This window comes from Triturus cristatus, chromosome 5_2, assembly GCF_964204655.1.
Source record: "Triturus cristatus chromosome 5_2, aTriCri1.1, whole genome shotgun sequence".
Taxonomy (NCBI): Eukaryota; Metazoa; Chordata; class Amphibia; order Caudata; family Salamandridae; genus Triturus; species Triturus cristatus.
This window is the reverse complement of record NC_140588.1, coordinates 457,181,340-457,197,154: the sequence shown is the minus strand read 5'-3', so window position 1 is coordinate 457,197,154 and position 15,815 is coordinate 457,181,340. Positions and strand designations below refer to the sequence as shown.

At 44.6% G+C, this 15,815-nt stretch overlaps 1 protein-coding gene across 2 annotated transcripts in view; it reads right to left on the bottom strand.

Annotated features, from left to right (window-relative positions):
- Positions 1–15,815, bottom strand: part of GLI3 (GLI family zinc finger 3) — a 363,934-nt gene that overhangs the window by 82,894 nt on the left and 265,225 nt on the right. For both annotated transcript variants that reach the window (XM_085607427.1, XM_085607429.1), the window contains exon 7: positions 12,889–13,090. In XM_085607427.1, coding sequence (XP_085463553.1) covers positions 12,889–13,090 — 202 coding nt within the window. The remainder of the gene's footprint in view (positions 1–12,888; positions 13,091–15,815) is intronic.

Here is a 15,815-nt window from a genome sequence, read left to right as displayed (position 1 = left end):
TTACCAATATGTTTTGGTCATGTTGTACACCGCGTGGCTGTCGATCAGCATGGCTAAACATTGGTGGCATAGAGGAGAAGGACACAGAGTGTCATAGAGTTGAATGGAGGAGGGAAGAGTAGAGTGTTGTAGAGTGGAGTGGCACTGAGTGTCCTGTATTGGAGTGGCATAGAGTGGGGTTGTGTGGCATACAGTGGAGTGCGTAGAGTAGAGTGAACTGGTGTAGAGTGCACTGGAGTAGCATGTTGAAGGGTAAAGTAGCGTAGAGTGCAGCGGCATAAAATACAGCGGTGTACAATGCACGTCGTAGAATGCAGCTGCACAGATTAGAGTGCTGCATAGTAGAGTACAGTGATGTGGACTGCAGTAATGCAGAGTGCAGTTGTACAGAGTAGAGTAGAGAGGAGGGGAGAAAAGGGAAGCAGACTGCATTGGTGCAGAGTATAGTGGCATAGAGTGCAGTGGCAAAGAGTGGTGTAGAGTAGAATGGCATTGAGTGGTGCAAAGTAGAATGGCCTAGAAGTGGTGCAGGGTACAGTATAGTGCCATAGAGTGCAGTGGTGTAGAGTAGAGTGAAACAGAGCTCAGTGGCATAGAGTGCAGTGTTGCAGAGTAGAGTGTCATAGAGTGCTGTTGTGTAGTGTGACATAGAGTGCATTGGTGTAGAGTGCATTGTGTACAGTGGCATAGAGTGCAGTGGCACAGAGTAGAGTAGAGTGCATTGGCATAGAGTGGGTTACAGTGGAGTGGAGTGGCGCAGAGTAGAGTAAAGTGCATTGGCGCAGAGTGTTACAGAGTATATTGGCGCAGATTGCAACAGCATAGAATTCAGCAGCGTACAATGCAGCATCATAAAATGCAGTGGTGTAGATTAGAGTGGTGCACAGTAGAGTGCAGTGGCATAGACCGCAGTGGTGCAGAGTGGAGAGGTGCAGAGTAGGGAAGCATAAAGTGCAGTGGCATAGAATACAGTGGCATAGAAAGCAGTGGTGCAAAGAAAAGAGGCGTAGTGTGGAACAGAGTGCAGTGGTGCAGAGTAGAGTGGCATAGAGTGCAGTGGTGTAGAGTGGTACAGAGTAGAGTGGCGTAGAGTGCAGTGGCTTATGAGTAAGCTTTCCACTGACGGAGCGAATGGGAGCACACTGACAAAAAGCTGATAGTCCTCTCGACTTGCAATCGGGCAGGCGGACCAAGCATTTGCCAGATAGGGAACTCTGTCCATTTGTCATGGAATACCTTGCCCGCTAAGTAGCTGGTCAATCAATCAATCAATCAAACAGTTCTTGTATAGCATGGCTTATTACCCGTGGGGGTATCCAGGCACTGTGCTGAGGGAGTTCACTTGATGAGCTAAGTCTTGAGTCCCTTCCTGAAGTCTGTCAATGATGGTGTGGTTCAGAGGTGGAGGGGACATAGTTCCAGGGTTTGGCGGCGAGGTGGGAGAAGCAATTTCCTCCAATGCTGCATCGACAGATGCGCGGTGTCTGGGCAAGGGTGAGGTGGGCAGTGTGGAGGTTTCTGAGTGGTTGGTGGAAGTTCAGTTGTGGTTCATGTATGCAGGTCCTTGGTCATGGAGGGCTTTGTAGGTGTGGGTCAGGAGGTTGAATTGCCATCTATTCTGGATAGGGAGTCAGTGGAGGTCTCTTAGGTGTTGGGTGATGTTGGTCCTTTTGGGTAGGTTGAGGATCAGTCTGGCAGCTGTGTTCTGGGTTGTCTGGAGTCTTCTCTTGAGTTCGCTCTTGGTTCTTGCATAGACTGTGTTGCCTCAGTCGAGCCGGCTGGTGATGAGGGTTTGCGTCATTGCTTTCCTGGTGCAGATGGGTAGCCATTTTAAAATTCTATGGAGCATGCGGAGTTTGAGGAAACAGGCTGAGGAGACAGCATTGACTTGTTGGTTTTCGAGAGTCCGCTGTCCAGGATAATGCTGAGGTTGCGAGCATGGTCTTTCGGAGTGGGTGCAGGGCCGAGTTTGGATAGCCACCAGGTGTCGTTCCAGAGAGCAGTGTGCCTGCCGAAGATCAGCATTTCAGTCTTGTCCGTGTTGAGCTTCAGACAGTGGTCCTTCATTCAGGCTGAGACGCTCCTCATGCAGTTGTGGAAGTTGGCTTTCGTTGTGGTGGGGTCTGATTAAAGCGAGAGGATGAGCCGGGGGTCTCCCCCCTCCCCCTCCCCCCCGAAAGCCCAATTTCCATCGCAAAAAATATAGGAGTGAAATTTGACATGACCATGAAGTCCCAGGTCCAATCAGTTGCTGGCACCTGTTTTAGGTTATTAAAAATGATGAGGAATTTCCCCCCCTGCTTCCTATCCCTCATAGAAAAACTGTGGTCCAAGCACTGATCACGTCAAGGCTGGACTACGTAAATGTGTTGTATCTGGGCCTTCCGGGCTACTTATTGAACCGCCTCTAGGTAGTTCAAAATGCTGCAGCAAGGGCTGTGCTTATGGTCGGACCCAGGTCACACATGTCTTCCCACCTTAGATCCCTGCACTGGTTATCAGTAAAAGTTTTAAAGCCCTGGTGCTGACTTTTAAGGCCCTAAATAACATCGGGCCCCCGTACATCAGGAAAAAAATCCAGCCCTATAAACTGACCAGAACCCTGCAGTTATCAACCCAGCAAATGACAATTGTGCCAAAGTTTTGTCGTTCTCGCAAAGGAGGACACTCCTTTCAGGTAGCAACCACGAAATTATGGAACAGTCTCCCGCTCTCCCTTAGACAAGAACGTGACCTCCTCAGTTTTAGGCGAAGCTTAAAAACCTGTCTCTTCCAACAGTAGACTAGCCGTTTTTTGGCTGCTAGGTCTTTCATATGCTCTGTCCAGGGGTCAAGAGGGCGCCGGGACACTCCCTGGAGTAGCCGCGCGCTCAACAAATACCCTATAACATAACATAACAACATCTGAGAGCGTCTCTTCTTTGATTCCGATCTGGTGTAATCGGCTGATGAGTGTGCGGTGGGATACGGCATTGAAGGCTGCGGAGAGGTTGAGAAGGATCAAGGCGGGTGACTCTCCTCTCTCGAGTAGTGTGCGGATGTTGTCAGTTGCGGCGATCAGGGCTGTCTTTGAGTGTGGTTGGCTCCAAAAGCTGATTGGGAGGGGTGGAGTAGATTGTTTCTCTACAAGTGTTCTGTGAGTTTGAGGTTGATGGCCTTCTCCAGGACTTTGGCCGGAAACAGGAGTAGTGAGATGGAGCGGTAGTTCTGGAGATCAGTGGGTTTTGCAGTGTGTTTCTTGAAGGAGGGGTCTGAGCTCTGCCTGTTTCCATGCATCGTAAAAGGTGGCTGTGGTGATGGAGGCATTGAGGATGGTGTTAAGCTGGTGACTGATTTCATCACTTCTGAGGCTGAAGATTCTGTGAGGGCAAGGGTCGGTGGGTGCTCCAGAGTGAACGGAGTTGATTAAGGTTGTAGTTGCTGGTGTGCTGAGTTGTTCTCATGAGGTGAGTCGGTGATCATCAGCTGTATTCATGGGAGTGAGGATGTTGATGCTGAGGAGGTTGGTGGACTGGGTATCGAAGTTTCTGTAGATGGTGGCAATCTTGTTGTGGAAGTAGTCTGCCAGGGTGTGGCAGAGCTCCTGTGTGGTGGTGATCAAGCTTTCGGTGGCCGGGGAGCAGGTGAACTCTCTGATGATGGTGAAGAGTTCCTTGGTCTGGTTGGCGCTGGCCTTGATGCGGGGTTTTAGGGCATCCTTTTAGTTGGTGATGGTAGCTGATAAGGGCGGACTTAAAAGTGGCATGGTCTATGTTGTTTCTGCTGGTGCACCATATTCTTTCCAGTTCGTTGCATCTTTTCACTACAGTGAATTCCGGGGTGTACCAGCAGGCTGATTTGGAGGGGTCTGTGTGTTCTGGCGGGTTTGGTGGGAGCAACTTGGTCAGCCACTCTAGTGTTACAGGCGCTGAATATCTCTACTGATTGATCCAGGCTTGTGGGGAGGTCAGACTGGGAGCAGCTGAGGGCGTCGGTCCATTGGTGCTGCGTGATCTTGGTCCAGCTGCGGAGGAGGGTGTTGTGGTGACTGGGGGTGGAGCACGAGGCTCCAGTGACGGTGGAGTGCAAGATGGAGTGATCGGACCTGGTGAGTTCAGAGGTGTGGCTGGATCTTACTCTGTTGTTGGATGTGAAGATGGGGTTCAGGGTTTATCCTGCTCTGTGTTTGGGGTCTGAGACCAGCTGCGTGAAGCTGATGATGTTCATTCGTTCCAGGTCAGTAGAGTTGGTGTCGGTGGGGGCGTCAACGTGGAAATTGAGAACTCCCTGGAAAAAGAAGAGTCCGGATTCGATGGCGAGTGGGGTGATGAATTCTGTGAGGGCGTCGCTGAGGCCGGCACGTGGTCCAGACGGTTTGTATGCGAGGGTGCCTCTGAAGTTGGTTTTGTTGTTGGTGTGGAGTTGGAAGTTCAGGAATTCCATGATTATCTACGTAGTAGTGCAGATGCAGGATTCCTTGTGTAGGATGGCGATGCCACCTCTGTGGTTGTTGGCGTGGTCGCAGTGCTTCATCTTGTAGCCATTGGTTGTTGTGATGGCGATGTCAGGGTCAGATGCGGGGTGAGCTAGGTCTCAGTGATGGAGGTCAGGGGCAAGGGTGACTTCTGTGGCATGCTTGCAGAGTCATCTAGTGTTAATCTGAGCTGCTCCCTGGAGGTGCTGGTGTGTGGGGACGACCTCTAGTGGGTTTCTGTGGGGGCGTTCGGTCCTGTGGTGGATGTAAGCCAGCAACGCAGGCAGGTGAAAGGTCCCGAAGTGGAGCAAGGTGATGTAAGGCAGCAGTTGTTATTGCTACCTGGGTCCAGGGTGCAAAGATCTGTGGCGAAGTACCTTAGGGGTTTCAGTGGGCCAAGATTCTGGCAATGGGCACAGTCCAGGTGTGGACGGACTCAGACAGGCTTGTCATTGGAGAGTCTTCAGCGCGCCGGTGGTGCTGCGCGCAGCATCCTCCATAAAAAGTCCTGGGTGGTGCTAGCCGGGATGGCATGCAGTGGGAAAAAGCCTGCAGAAACTGGAGCCTATGGGACATGGTGGGGCTAAGAGGTGATCGAGCGGCGGGAAAAACAAGTAAACAATAAACGGGGTAGTGAAACCAACCCCAGTGAAAAGATTAGCCCAATAACAAGTGCCCAAAACACCAAGAACCCAAATTAAACAATAATACACCACAACAACAGCCTATATTTAAATAAATAAATTACCTGAGGAGACGCTACAGCCCAGGGAGAGGGACTACCTACTAAGCGTTACCCCTGGCAGCGGGGGGGGGAGACTTGCGGCTGCAGGAAGTAGCAGAACAGAGAAGACCAGATGCTCTGTTAGGTACCCAAGGCGACTGCCGCACCGTTGGAGAGAGGAGCGTTGTCAAGACCGAGAGGTCGAGTGTCGCTCAAAAAGGCTGCACAGCTGATAATGTCTACTGGTTTTCGGGGGTCACTGGTTATGTATGATGGAACTAAGAGTGCCTAATCACTGTATGAGAAGCTGCATAATATAATTTGCATACTTTTGGGATTTAGGGAATTTAAAACAGCTAGGCCCCTTCAGATCTCCTAAGAACAATCATTTAATTTTAAAGATAGATTTACAAGTCATAAAACTATCCTTCAAAGTGGTGCCACAATCCAACACAGTAACGCGTTTTTAACATCCGACGAAAATTGTTAATGTATATTAAATATATCTCTGGTCTATGACAATATTTGAATCTCTTATGTCTTTTTTGATACTGGGAGTGGTATCGAGAGCAGCCTAGGAGAAACATTAGACTACAGGACCTTACCATGTGGTTCTTCGCTCTCCCCAGTTTGGAAACAAGAATACTTTCATATGCTGTAGAAGTATTAAACATATCTAAGACAAGTAACTTAATGTTATGACAAAGGAGTTAAAATCCTGAAACTCTCCCCCACCATCTCTGCTGTGGAAGATTCATTCACACATTTCCTGACTTGAGAACCAACGACTTTAGAGCGAAGAGGCAGTGAACTTGCTTGCAAGTAAAAGACACAAAGCAAGTAAAAGACACAAAACAGTGAGTACAGAAATGACCTGCCTTCCAGTACGAGAAATGCGAGTATGAACAAGTTCTGAACAGAGTTGACAAACCATTCCAAGAGCAGAACATAAAAAGAAAGCCAAAGCTACTGGAAGAGAAATCACGTGCGGATTCATATGTGGCAGACAAACTTGGCTATTATCGTGCACAATGTTTATTCTAGCGAATCATATAAAGCAGGGCATGGATCTGGGCTGTTGTAAAGACAATATTATGTTAAGCCGATGTCCTCTAAAACATTCTTTAATGGTATGGAAGGTGTTCCTCCACACACATAAGCCGTGATTGAAAATCCTCATAGGCAATTTACTCAGTATGTTGAAGCTTGCCTATGAAGCAATCTGATTCGGCAATGCTAGAGCTCAGCGTGCTCGCTCACTTGTGAGCTATTAGAGCCAATGCTCAGTGAACTGTACAACTATGGATTGGAACAGGATTACCAGGACTTTCCTCCTCTAGGTCTCTGCTGTTCATACTGCAATGTTCATACTGCAAGTCAAAAGAGACAACAAACCACTGCTGTCTCACAGGCGGGTTTCACATTTTGTTGAATGCAACTGAAGACCTGAAAACATGCCATGCTATATTAGGGTATGGTATGACATAATGACAATGTTTCCAGGGTCCTAATACGAATGAAGCATTTAACAGCAAATAATACATGCATATGTTCAGTGTTCATATAAAACTGAATACTTGGTTTAGTTTGTTGCTGAAGGACTGATTTACATTGCTTTTTTCCATGAGTAAATGTGACTTAGAAATACATTACAATTACTTGAGGGAAAAACTGTGAATTTGCACTTTCTTGCTTACAAAACTTTATAGATAGGGCAAAAACTTCCTCCAACCCCATGCAAAAATGAGAGTGCTACATGTTTTTACCCAGACTTACTGTCCTACTTAAACAAGGTTGATTTAGGCTTAACTTTAAAAGTTCAGGTAAGGCAGAGAATGGGTTGCAGGTGTTTGTGAATACATCTTAACTTATGAATCCGTTCTTGTGTGTGTTGCCACAATATGTAATGATCACTCCCATGGGAAGACATACGTGTCACAAGTGTGAAACATATGCACATCCTGTGATGGTAAGGGACATCTGTGCACATGAAAATCTGCAGAACCTGATTTTGCGCATCATTATTCAGATTATACATAGTTGAAATTTCTTTTGAATTTGGTGTGAATCAGGACTACAGCTATTTGCTTGGGAAAACGTTAGGTCATGAACTGAGTTCTTTCGTTTTAATTGTCATGAACATATATCAGCCACGAGGGAGCCTCATCGCTGGTGTGTGTTGAGCTGAGATTGGGATACTTTGAGTCCATTTTCTGTTTCACTGTTCGAGGGCACTGAGAAATGTTGATCGTGCCAGATTGTCAGAGGCATATGTGCCTTTTCCCTCAATCAATCAATCAATCATTCATTTGGAGAGCGCATTACATACCCGCGAGGGTCTCAAGGCGCTGGGAGGTCAGAAGGTCTTGGGTCTGTCGTAGGCTCAGTGGGAGGGTGTCCCAGGTCTTGGCAGCGAGGTGGGAGAAGGATCTCTCGCCGGTGGTTGTTCTTCGGATGCGAGGGACGGTGGCGAGTGCGAGGTAGGCGGTGCGGAGCTGGCGGTTGGGGATGTAGAAGGAAAGTCGTCTGTTGAGGTAGGCTGCGCCGGTCCTGTGGAGTGCCTTGTGTGCATGGATGAGGAGCTTGAAGGATATCCTCTTGATGACGGGGAGCCAGTGCATGTTCCTCAGGTGGGGGGTGATGTGGCTGTGGCGTGGTACGTCGAGGGTCAGTCGTGCAGAGGTGTTTTGGATGCGTTGCAGTCGTTTGATGAGCTTGGTCGGGGCTCCCGCTTAGAGGTCCTATGCAGCTATATCGTTCACAAGTTAGCCTAAAAACTATCCTACCTCCACTAACTCAATTTTCTGTAGTGTGGTGAATCCGTTAAATTACTCTTGCATTTCTTTTTCATCTTAAGATCTGCTTATTGGGTTTTCAAAAACATTACAACACCTTTGCAAATGAAAGAGCAATCAATAGGCATCGGCATAGCAGTAGTAACACATACAAAAAGATATGCAGGTAAAACATTAAAGCTGTACCAAGTCCCTGGGAAGGGGGAGGCCTACAGTTTGCTAATTTGCTCCTGGTAAAAAAAGACCAGGAGAGCCAAAGGGGTAGACACCGTGGTTTGTTTTCCTGTTGGAGCATGCCTGTTTGAGGAATGAAACTAGGAAACAAACTGGGATGGAAAGGCAGGAAGGAGAGGGGCATCAGGGGTGATGAGGGGATATCTAGGCGACCTTCCTTAGCTGCAAAAGCGCAAGAAGGGGGCGCTAATCGCAGGGTGAATTAACGCTACCAGCCCCCAGAGGTGGTTAGGGGGGGAACTCTCCCTTATCCCGGTGTGTCAAACAGGTGGAGAGAGCGCAGTCTGGGGTGTTGGCAACATAAGTATTCTAAGCGGGACATGTAGTAAATAAGAGGTGTTCAGAGGAGCAAGAACCTTTTATCTGTGAGGGACAATAAGCGTTGCATTTTACACACACATCACCTCTACCATGCTGAATAATGTCATTTTCTCTATCTTCCTGCAGCCTGTCTCGCATAATGTGTACATTTCTTGCACAACATCATGTCATAACCCATGTCTTCCACTATTTCATGGAGACATTATGTACATAAAAATAGAAATAGTCTACTCCTGCAGAGTCCACAAACACAATTTACTGAATACTTGCATGATGACTGTTTAACACAGCGCTAAATTTATAAAAGGCGACGGCAAAGAGAGTTGTCCTTGTAAAAAAGGATGGCATGCTGGCTGGAGGGCTTGAAAGCAAAATTCCTAAAAGTTTTTCAGTAAAAACCTAGCACCACTCATGACACATAAATAATACCTACACTTACACACAAATCTACGTAGATGCATGCACGCACACACGCACACACACACACACAGACATATGAGATTCCGATTCAATTTCTAAGCATGTTGCTAATTTAAACGCTTCTGACATTTACATTTATCTACTTTCTGTACATGTGTAAATCATGCATCATTTATGTGTAATAGTAACATACATTTATACATTTCTGACTTACATTTGATTCATCAACTGCGTGCAAACTAATTGTATTGCACACTGTGCATATCGTGACGAAACTAGTGGTTTACAACTAAACCTTTTTGCTTTTTTGTAAACTACTTAACAATAAAATGTAAATTTCTCCCAGTCCTACAGGCAGACACTGAAAAAGCACAGTTGGGGACACTTTCCAAAAACCTTTCCACCATTTACAATTGGAACTTTCGGATATAGGTTAGGTGTGGGGGCAGGAGAGCAAAGTGCATTGCAATGCCCTTATGAATACTAACAAAGATTAAACTCTTTGGGTGTTGACTTCATTTCGGTTCGATGTCCCTACCCGCTCTGGGTGTATTTAAGGATACTCGAGTTGTGCAACCTATATATGTACAAATCAAGCATGCATTAAGCATGTTTCATCATAGTCTGTACACTTCACATAATGAACACATGAACACGTTATGCCTAATTCCAAATATACGATACACTTACACAGGGAAAAAGCTGTGTGCATCAGCCCCAGTATCTTTCAACCGGCTGTAAAAATTAGAAGCGAAAAGTTTCCAGTACCAGTCTCACAGAACGCTACCGGAAGGGGCTGAGCTGGAACGCAATTGGATTGGCGTATCAAGTTGTAACTGACTTTAAGAAAAACAGACATGGTAATCAAAGACAAACTTTGCGGCTAGGCTGTCCGACTACCAAGGTCATCTAGTTTCATGTCACAGCTGGCGAATGTACCATAAAACAGCTGGCATTCAAAGTCAGGGAAATTGTTTCCAGTTTCTCTTCCTTTCCTTCTCTGGCCCTTTCTCCCCTTGGCGTGCAGTTATCGCTGCTTATTTTTTACACACCGTTCGCACAGCTGAAGACTAGCGAGAGACATACTTCGAAATGAATAAAAGAGGGTTATGCAAATTTGAGTAAAGAGGCTGGCATCGCCACTAGAGGCCTGGAGGGTTCTGAGGTCAAGTCTATCATACGTAAGCTGTAAGGGGCAAAGGTAGAATGCTTCATCCTGGATGTATGGGGGCAATCACCAACACACGCAAATAACTGCTGACATCTGTTGGTTGAGCTTGATAAAAGAACCATGTTTCTTGTGGCAGGACAGCCCTGACTTTAAAAGCTGTGGTGCCACAGAACAAGCTGGTGTTGCAAATGGAGTCTAGAATCGAAAAGCAGAAATGCATAATTGAATACCTGGTACGTGGCAGGTTATATGGTACTCCTACAGTCAATGAAGGACCTTAAAAGTGATAATGTCGGAGAGTTAAAAATGCACACAAAGCTTACACCAACAATGTTTTTTACATACAGGAACTGAAGTGCACATCTGGGTGGTTTTCGGCATCGCATTTTGTTTTCTAATTTCAATTAAAACATGGTTTCAACTTGTAAAACGTGTAAAAGAAATAACGTAAATAGTATATGTTTCTTATCATAGTTGCCGAGCAGTCAATCATCAATCTAGTCATCATTTTTAAGTGAACTGGCATTCAATTAAAACAAAGAAAGAAGGCACAATTCTGGGCACAACCACTAAATGGTTGAATAATGCACCGCACGTGAATCCAGAAAAGATTCAAGCTTCAAAACTAAATATTCTAAAACCCCAAACTACTTTTAATGTATGACATGATAAGGTACACTTAGCTAAAAGGCAACAGAGAGCTGTGCAGGGTCAAAGGAAAAAAAGAGAAGATACAGTTATGGGGAAGCTGAGTTTACTAATTCCTGCCAAAAATTGAAAGTGGCAGAACATATTTTCTGTGCGATATGTAGAGGCATCTCTTAGCATGTATGCCTCAAACCCTGGCCAAGGACAGCATGCCTCCATGGGATAAGGTCATGTGATAACAGATAAGGAGGTGGGAACTGACTAAGCCCCTGCAAACTGCAGAAGAACCTCATTTATTGTAATCTACAAGGTCTGGATTACACAACAGTGGCTGGACATGTTTAAGGTATACATCAGGGTCTTTCGCTTAGGTTGAAAAAACACTCCCACAACTACCTTATGAAACAGAATGCATAGTAAAATAATGAGACAGAGGTATGGATTGAATGACGTGTAGGAAGCAAGCATATTATCTACGCTAAAATTGCTGTTTAAGGATATGGGTTAACATTTGAAGATGGCACAGCTGCATCGCCCTTCAGGAGATTTCTAGATTATACATCTACCACTTTTCAATGTCTTTTGTCAGTCCAGGACTTCTTTGAAGATTTATTAATAAAGCTAGCAGAACTGCCTAGTAAATCTGATCAATGACAGTGATCTTATCCTCTCCACAATATAAGAATATCTCCATTCCTCCTTGAGAGCACTTATCAGAGCTTCTCTCTGCATTTTTCCTCAACAAAATCTCTGATATCATTGCCAATTACTCTAATCCTCCCACAGCATATCTGTCTTCTGTGTTCTTCCCTCACTCGTCACTTGCCACACAAGTCCTGTGATTTCTCCCATCCCTACCTCTGTCGCACTTACTCCTCCATCACCCATTCCTTCCTCACTCATCTCACCAAGTCCTCTCTTCTTTGCACTAATGCCCTAGCTACTCGGCTTCCCTTTCTCAAGCCTAGATGCCCATTAAATCCTTGTAACTCCATCATCAGCAACATGACCAATACTATTCTGCTCATGCAACATCGCAATGCCTTTATTCTTGCAGCTACTTTTCCCTCTAATTGGAGGTCAGCTCTCAGGGTCTCCCTTCTAAATAAAATCCTCTGTGGACCCTTCTGTCTTTACTAAATATCATGCCATTTTACTTATTCTCTGCCTTACCAAACTCTTGAAAAAGTAACTCAATGACCTCCTCTATTCAACCTTGGAATGTCACTCCCTTTTGGGTCTTCCTAAATCTGGTTCTTATCACTTCTACAACATTGGAACTGCTCTTCTTGTGGTTACTGGTGACCTTTGCATGATCTTAAATCAGGGCGGAAATGCAGCCCTGATTCTACTTTCCTTATCACTGCCTTCGACATTGTGTCCCATCCTCTAGTGAGTCATCATCTCCACTAGATCTCTGGCACTGCTTTGGCCTGGTTTTCTTTGTTCCTATCCAACTGCTCACAAAATGTTCACCTCCCCCCTTTTAATTCCAAATTCAATCCTCTTGCCTGTGGTGTCCCTCAAAACCCCTTCTAAAGCCCTATTTTTTCACATGTATGTCATCCCTTTGGCCCAACTAAATAAATCTCACGGTCTTCAGCTCACATCCTATGCAGATGATACTCAAAGTATGTCTCTACCAACACTATACACTAAAATGAAAACCTTTAAAAAAATGTTCATTGTTTTTCCTTTTTTTGCTTAAAGAAATTATACTATGATTTCGGAGGGCAATCTTAACATTCGTTTTTATTTCTGTAGCATTGCATTACAAAGGAGTGATTGGTTGAGGGGAAAAATGTAATACAATGAAAAAAAAAACACGAACGGGAACAAGATGGTCCAATGTTAATTCCTCAATGAATCAAACCAAAAAGAAGCACAAGGAATAGGATAGGACAGAAGGAATATTGATGGGGTCAATTTCAAAAATGATACCAGAAAAAAAATATTTTGCAAATTGTAAAAATGAATTTTATCAATAAGTGAGTTTTTGATCAAGAACATGGCCTGCAACCATCTGAAGCATTTGCCAAGCAATCGTCTGCCAAAAGGTTCTATTTTCCCCATGAAATGTAACATTGTTTTAAAAATAGTTGCAAATTGTCCAAGAGCCCACCTGATCGCACTTGCAGATAAGTGTCCGTAAGAGCCACTGGCCGAGGAGCTGCTGCGTGAGGAATTGAGAAGAGTGACCAGGGAGTTTGGAGATGTCCGAATCATCGTCTGGAGGTCAAAACTGTGATCGGAGAGAGGAGATATGGAGAGGGTCCGCTTTCGACTGGGCCTGGCTGACAACCGAGGACTGGGGAACCTGGAGCCTGTCAAGCAAGGAGAACATGGTCATAGGCCGGCCACAACAAGAACCAAATTATTTATCGACAAAGATGGACAGCAACAAACCCATAACTGCCTGCGACATAGGCCTGCACTCCCCACCTGTGATCTACTGACTACAATTGAAGAAAATTAGGAAGAAAAATGTGTCTTCCAGCCGCTTACCTCAGGGGAGCTCTGTTTATTAATGTGCACACGAAATGATAAATGGCTAAACAAAAGGAAAAGACTTCTGTGTATTACCCCACTCATTTCACGTGATTTATGAATCTGACGGCTGCTTAGACATTCACATCATTAATTCACTACAGGCAAAGAAAGAGCGGTTCAGGCTGGAGCTACCAACAAACGCAAGCCCTCCCTGCCAAATGCGCGCAGCCGAAAATAAACTTTTCAAATATCAAGTTGGGATGGAGATCTTGGCTCTGTGACATCAATCACCTCATTTAAAAAACAGTGAAACACGGGTGAACTCAGTATAAACACCAACACACAGGTCTCCGCCATCTGCGCAGATTTTAATGCTAACACACACGCTTTGCTAGAGTCTTTCACTTTTTTTTTTAGAAAATCACATGCTCTGTGGATGCTTCTACATCAAGAGAATGATTTTTAGTAAAAATATTCATAAATATATTAGAATTTTTGGATCTTGGGGCTGCCACTGTAGACAATGTAATGGCAGAGAACGTGTCATAGCTGGTAAAAGTCTTCGGCTCTAAAACGTGATTGCTTGTCCTTCGGCTTGTTCCTGTTTAATTTAGAAAATTCTACCCTTAGTGGAAGGAATGTCCTAATACATCACAATCCCTCACCTGCGACTTTGGCCTATAACTTGGGGAGAGGATCTGTAATGAATAGTATAGGCCTTAGCTGTGGCCAATGATACTATGTGAAATATATGGAGGGAAAATCAGTATCTCATATGAACTAGTTCTGTTGAACGTTATGATTAACTATGCTAAAATAACTCCCACTCCCTGCTCAGGATGCCCCATAACATCACAAGTGACATTACAAAATATGTCACTTGGACATGCCCAGGAGGACATGCATTGTGTCCTGCCATGCCAGTATGAGATACCACTGCCCCATTCTGTTTTCTTTTTCGTTTTGTTCTGTCATCTTCAGATCCAAAGTGGAGTCCACATATGCCTTTAATATATTTGTGTGGCCTGGCAGTTCTAGTTAGTTTAACTTGGAGCTAACAATCTGAATACCACATTTTGTTGCCTTTAAGGGAATTCTTCAACATTTCCTGCTGTGTTAGATTGCATGCTGCAGATTGCCTTGTTTATTAGAATGATATGTCACTTATTCAAGGTTTCTCATGTTGTCCTTAATGTTTCATTTCTTTGGTTTGATACTGCACTATTTGTATCTGATCCAAAAGCCTCACACCTTATCAGTGGCTCTGAGTGATGCCAGATATTTAGCATATGTTGTGTGCAATCTTCCTTGAGACAGATTCAATTCATGTCGTGCTTCAAAAACAATACACAGGGCGGAGAGGGTTGGATTTGCCAATATTTTATTATAAGCTTGTGTTACTTACCCTTGTAGTATTCCCTGCGTAGTCCTAAATTGCAAATGTAAGTGTGGAGTATTGTTAGGTTACTCCTAGAATTCAGGTGTAGGAATGGAGTACTACAAGACTAAGTTATGGAAATCTCTTTGGGAATCAGGCATGCAATGTTTGGCAGTGGGTGGTGTTTCAAAGACTCAGTTATGGTTACCCTTTGGTGTACCTTTACAGATCCTGCATAGGCATTAGCTGCATGGACATTGCTTTCTTCATGCTCCTTGTTCCATTAACTTCATTTGTTCCTACACATTGATTCATCAAACAACTATTTTTCCAAACCTAACTTGCACTCTATGCTTGCTTGATAGGGATTACTAAATCCAGAACTGCAATATGATGGCAAGTGCTATTTGGACCTGTGCAAATCCACATATTAAAATTACTTGTGGAATTAAGTTGAGATACAACTAATCTTAAATATGCCATTATATTGCGCTTTCCATTGCCCCTGCAAGGTCTAAAGCTCTTTCATGATGGTTAAGTAAGTTCCTACTCCCTTTGATATGCACGGTTGTTACGTGGTTGTTTTTACAAAGGTTTATATTTACTCATGTGAAAATCACTAGCTAACATTTATTTCTTTTGACTCCATGGGGAAACTCCTTCACCTACACCCTACATCTACTATTGACAAGTGAGCCTCTGTTAGACCGTACATCTTTTGGTGTGTTTTTCCCTGATTTTTTGCTTTCTGACCTCCTGTTTCGACTGTATGCTGAACTTTGTTTTTGCAGGCTTTAGGACTCTGAGCACTTCTTTTTACTGCTGATCAGAGCTAAAGTGTATGTGCTCTCTTTCTAAAATGTAATGGCATTTGGTTGCGCCATAATTGCATATGTGATTTACTGTTAAGTCCCTAGTACAGTGTACTATATGTGCCCAGGACCAGTAAACCTCATGCTACTAGTGGGCCTGCAGCACTGATTGTGGCACCTACACGAGTAGCCCTTTAAAACATGTCTCAGGTCTACCACTTCAGAGCCTGTGTGTGCAGTTTTGATCTGCCATTTCGACATTGGCAAGCTTACCAGGCCGAAATCTTCCCTTGTATTATAAATAAGGCACCCCTAGGGTAGGCCCTAGATAAACCCATTGGCAGGATGCAGTGTATTTGAGAGGTAGGA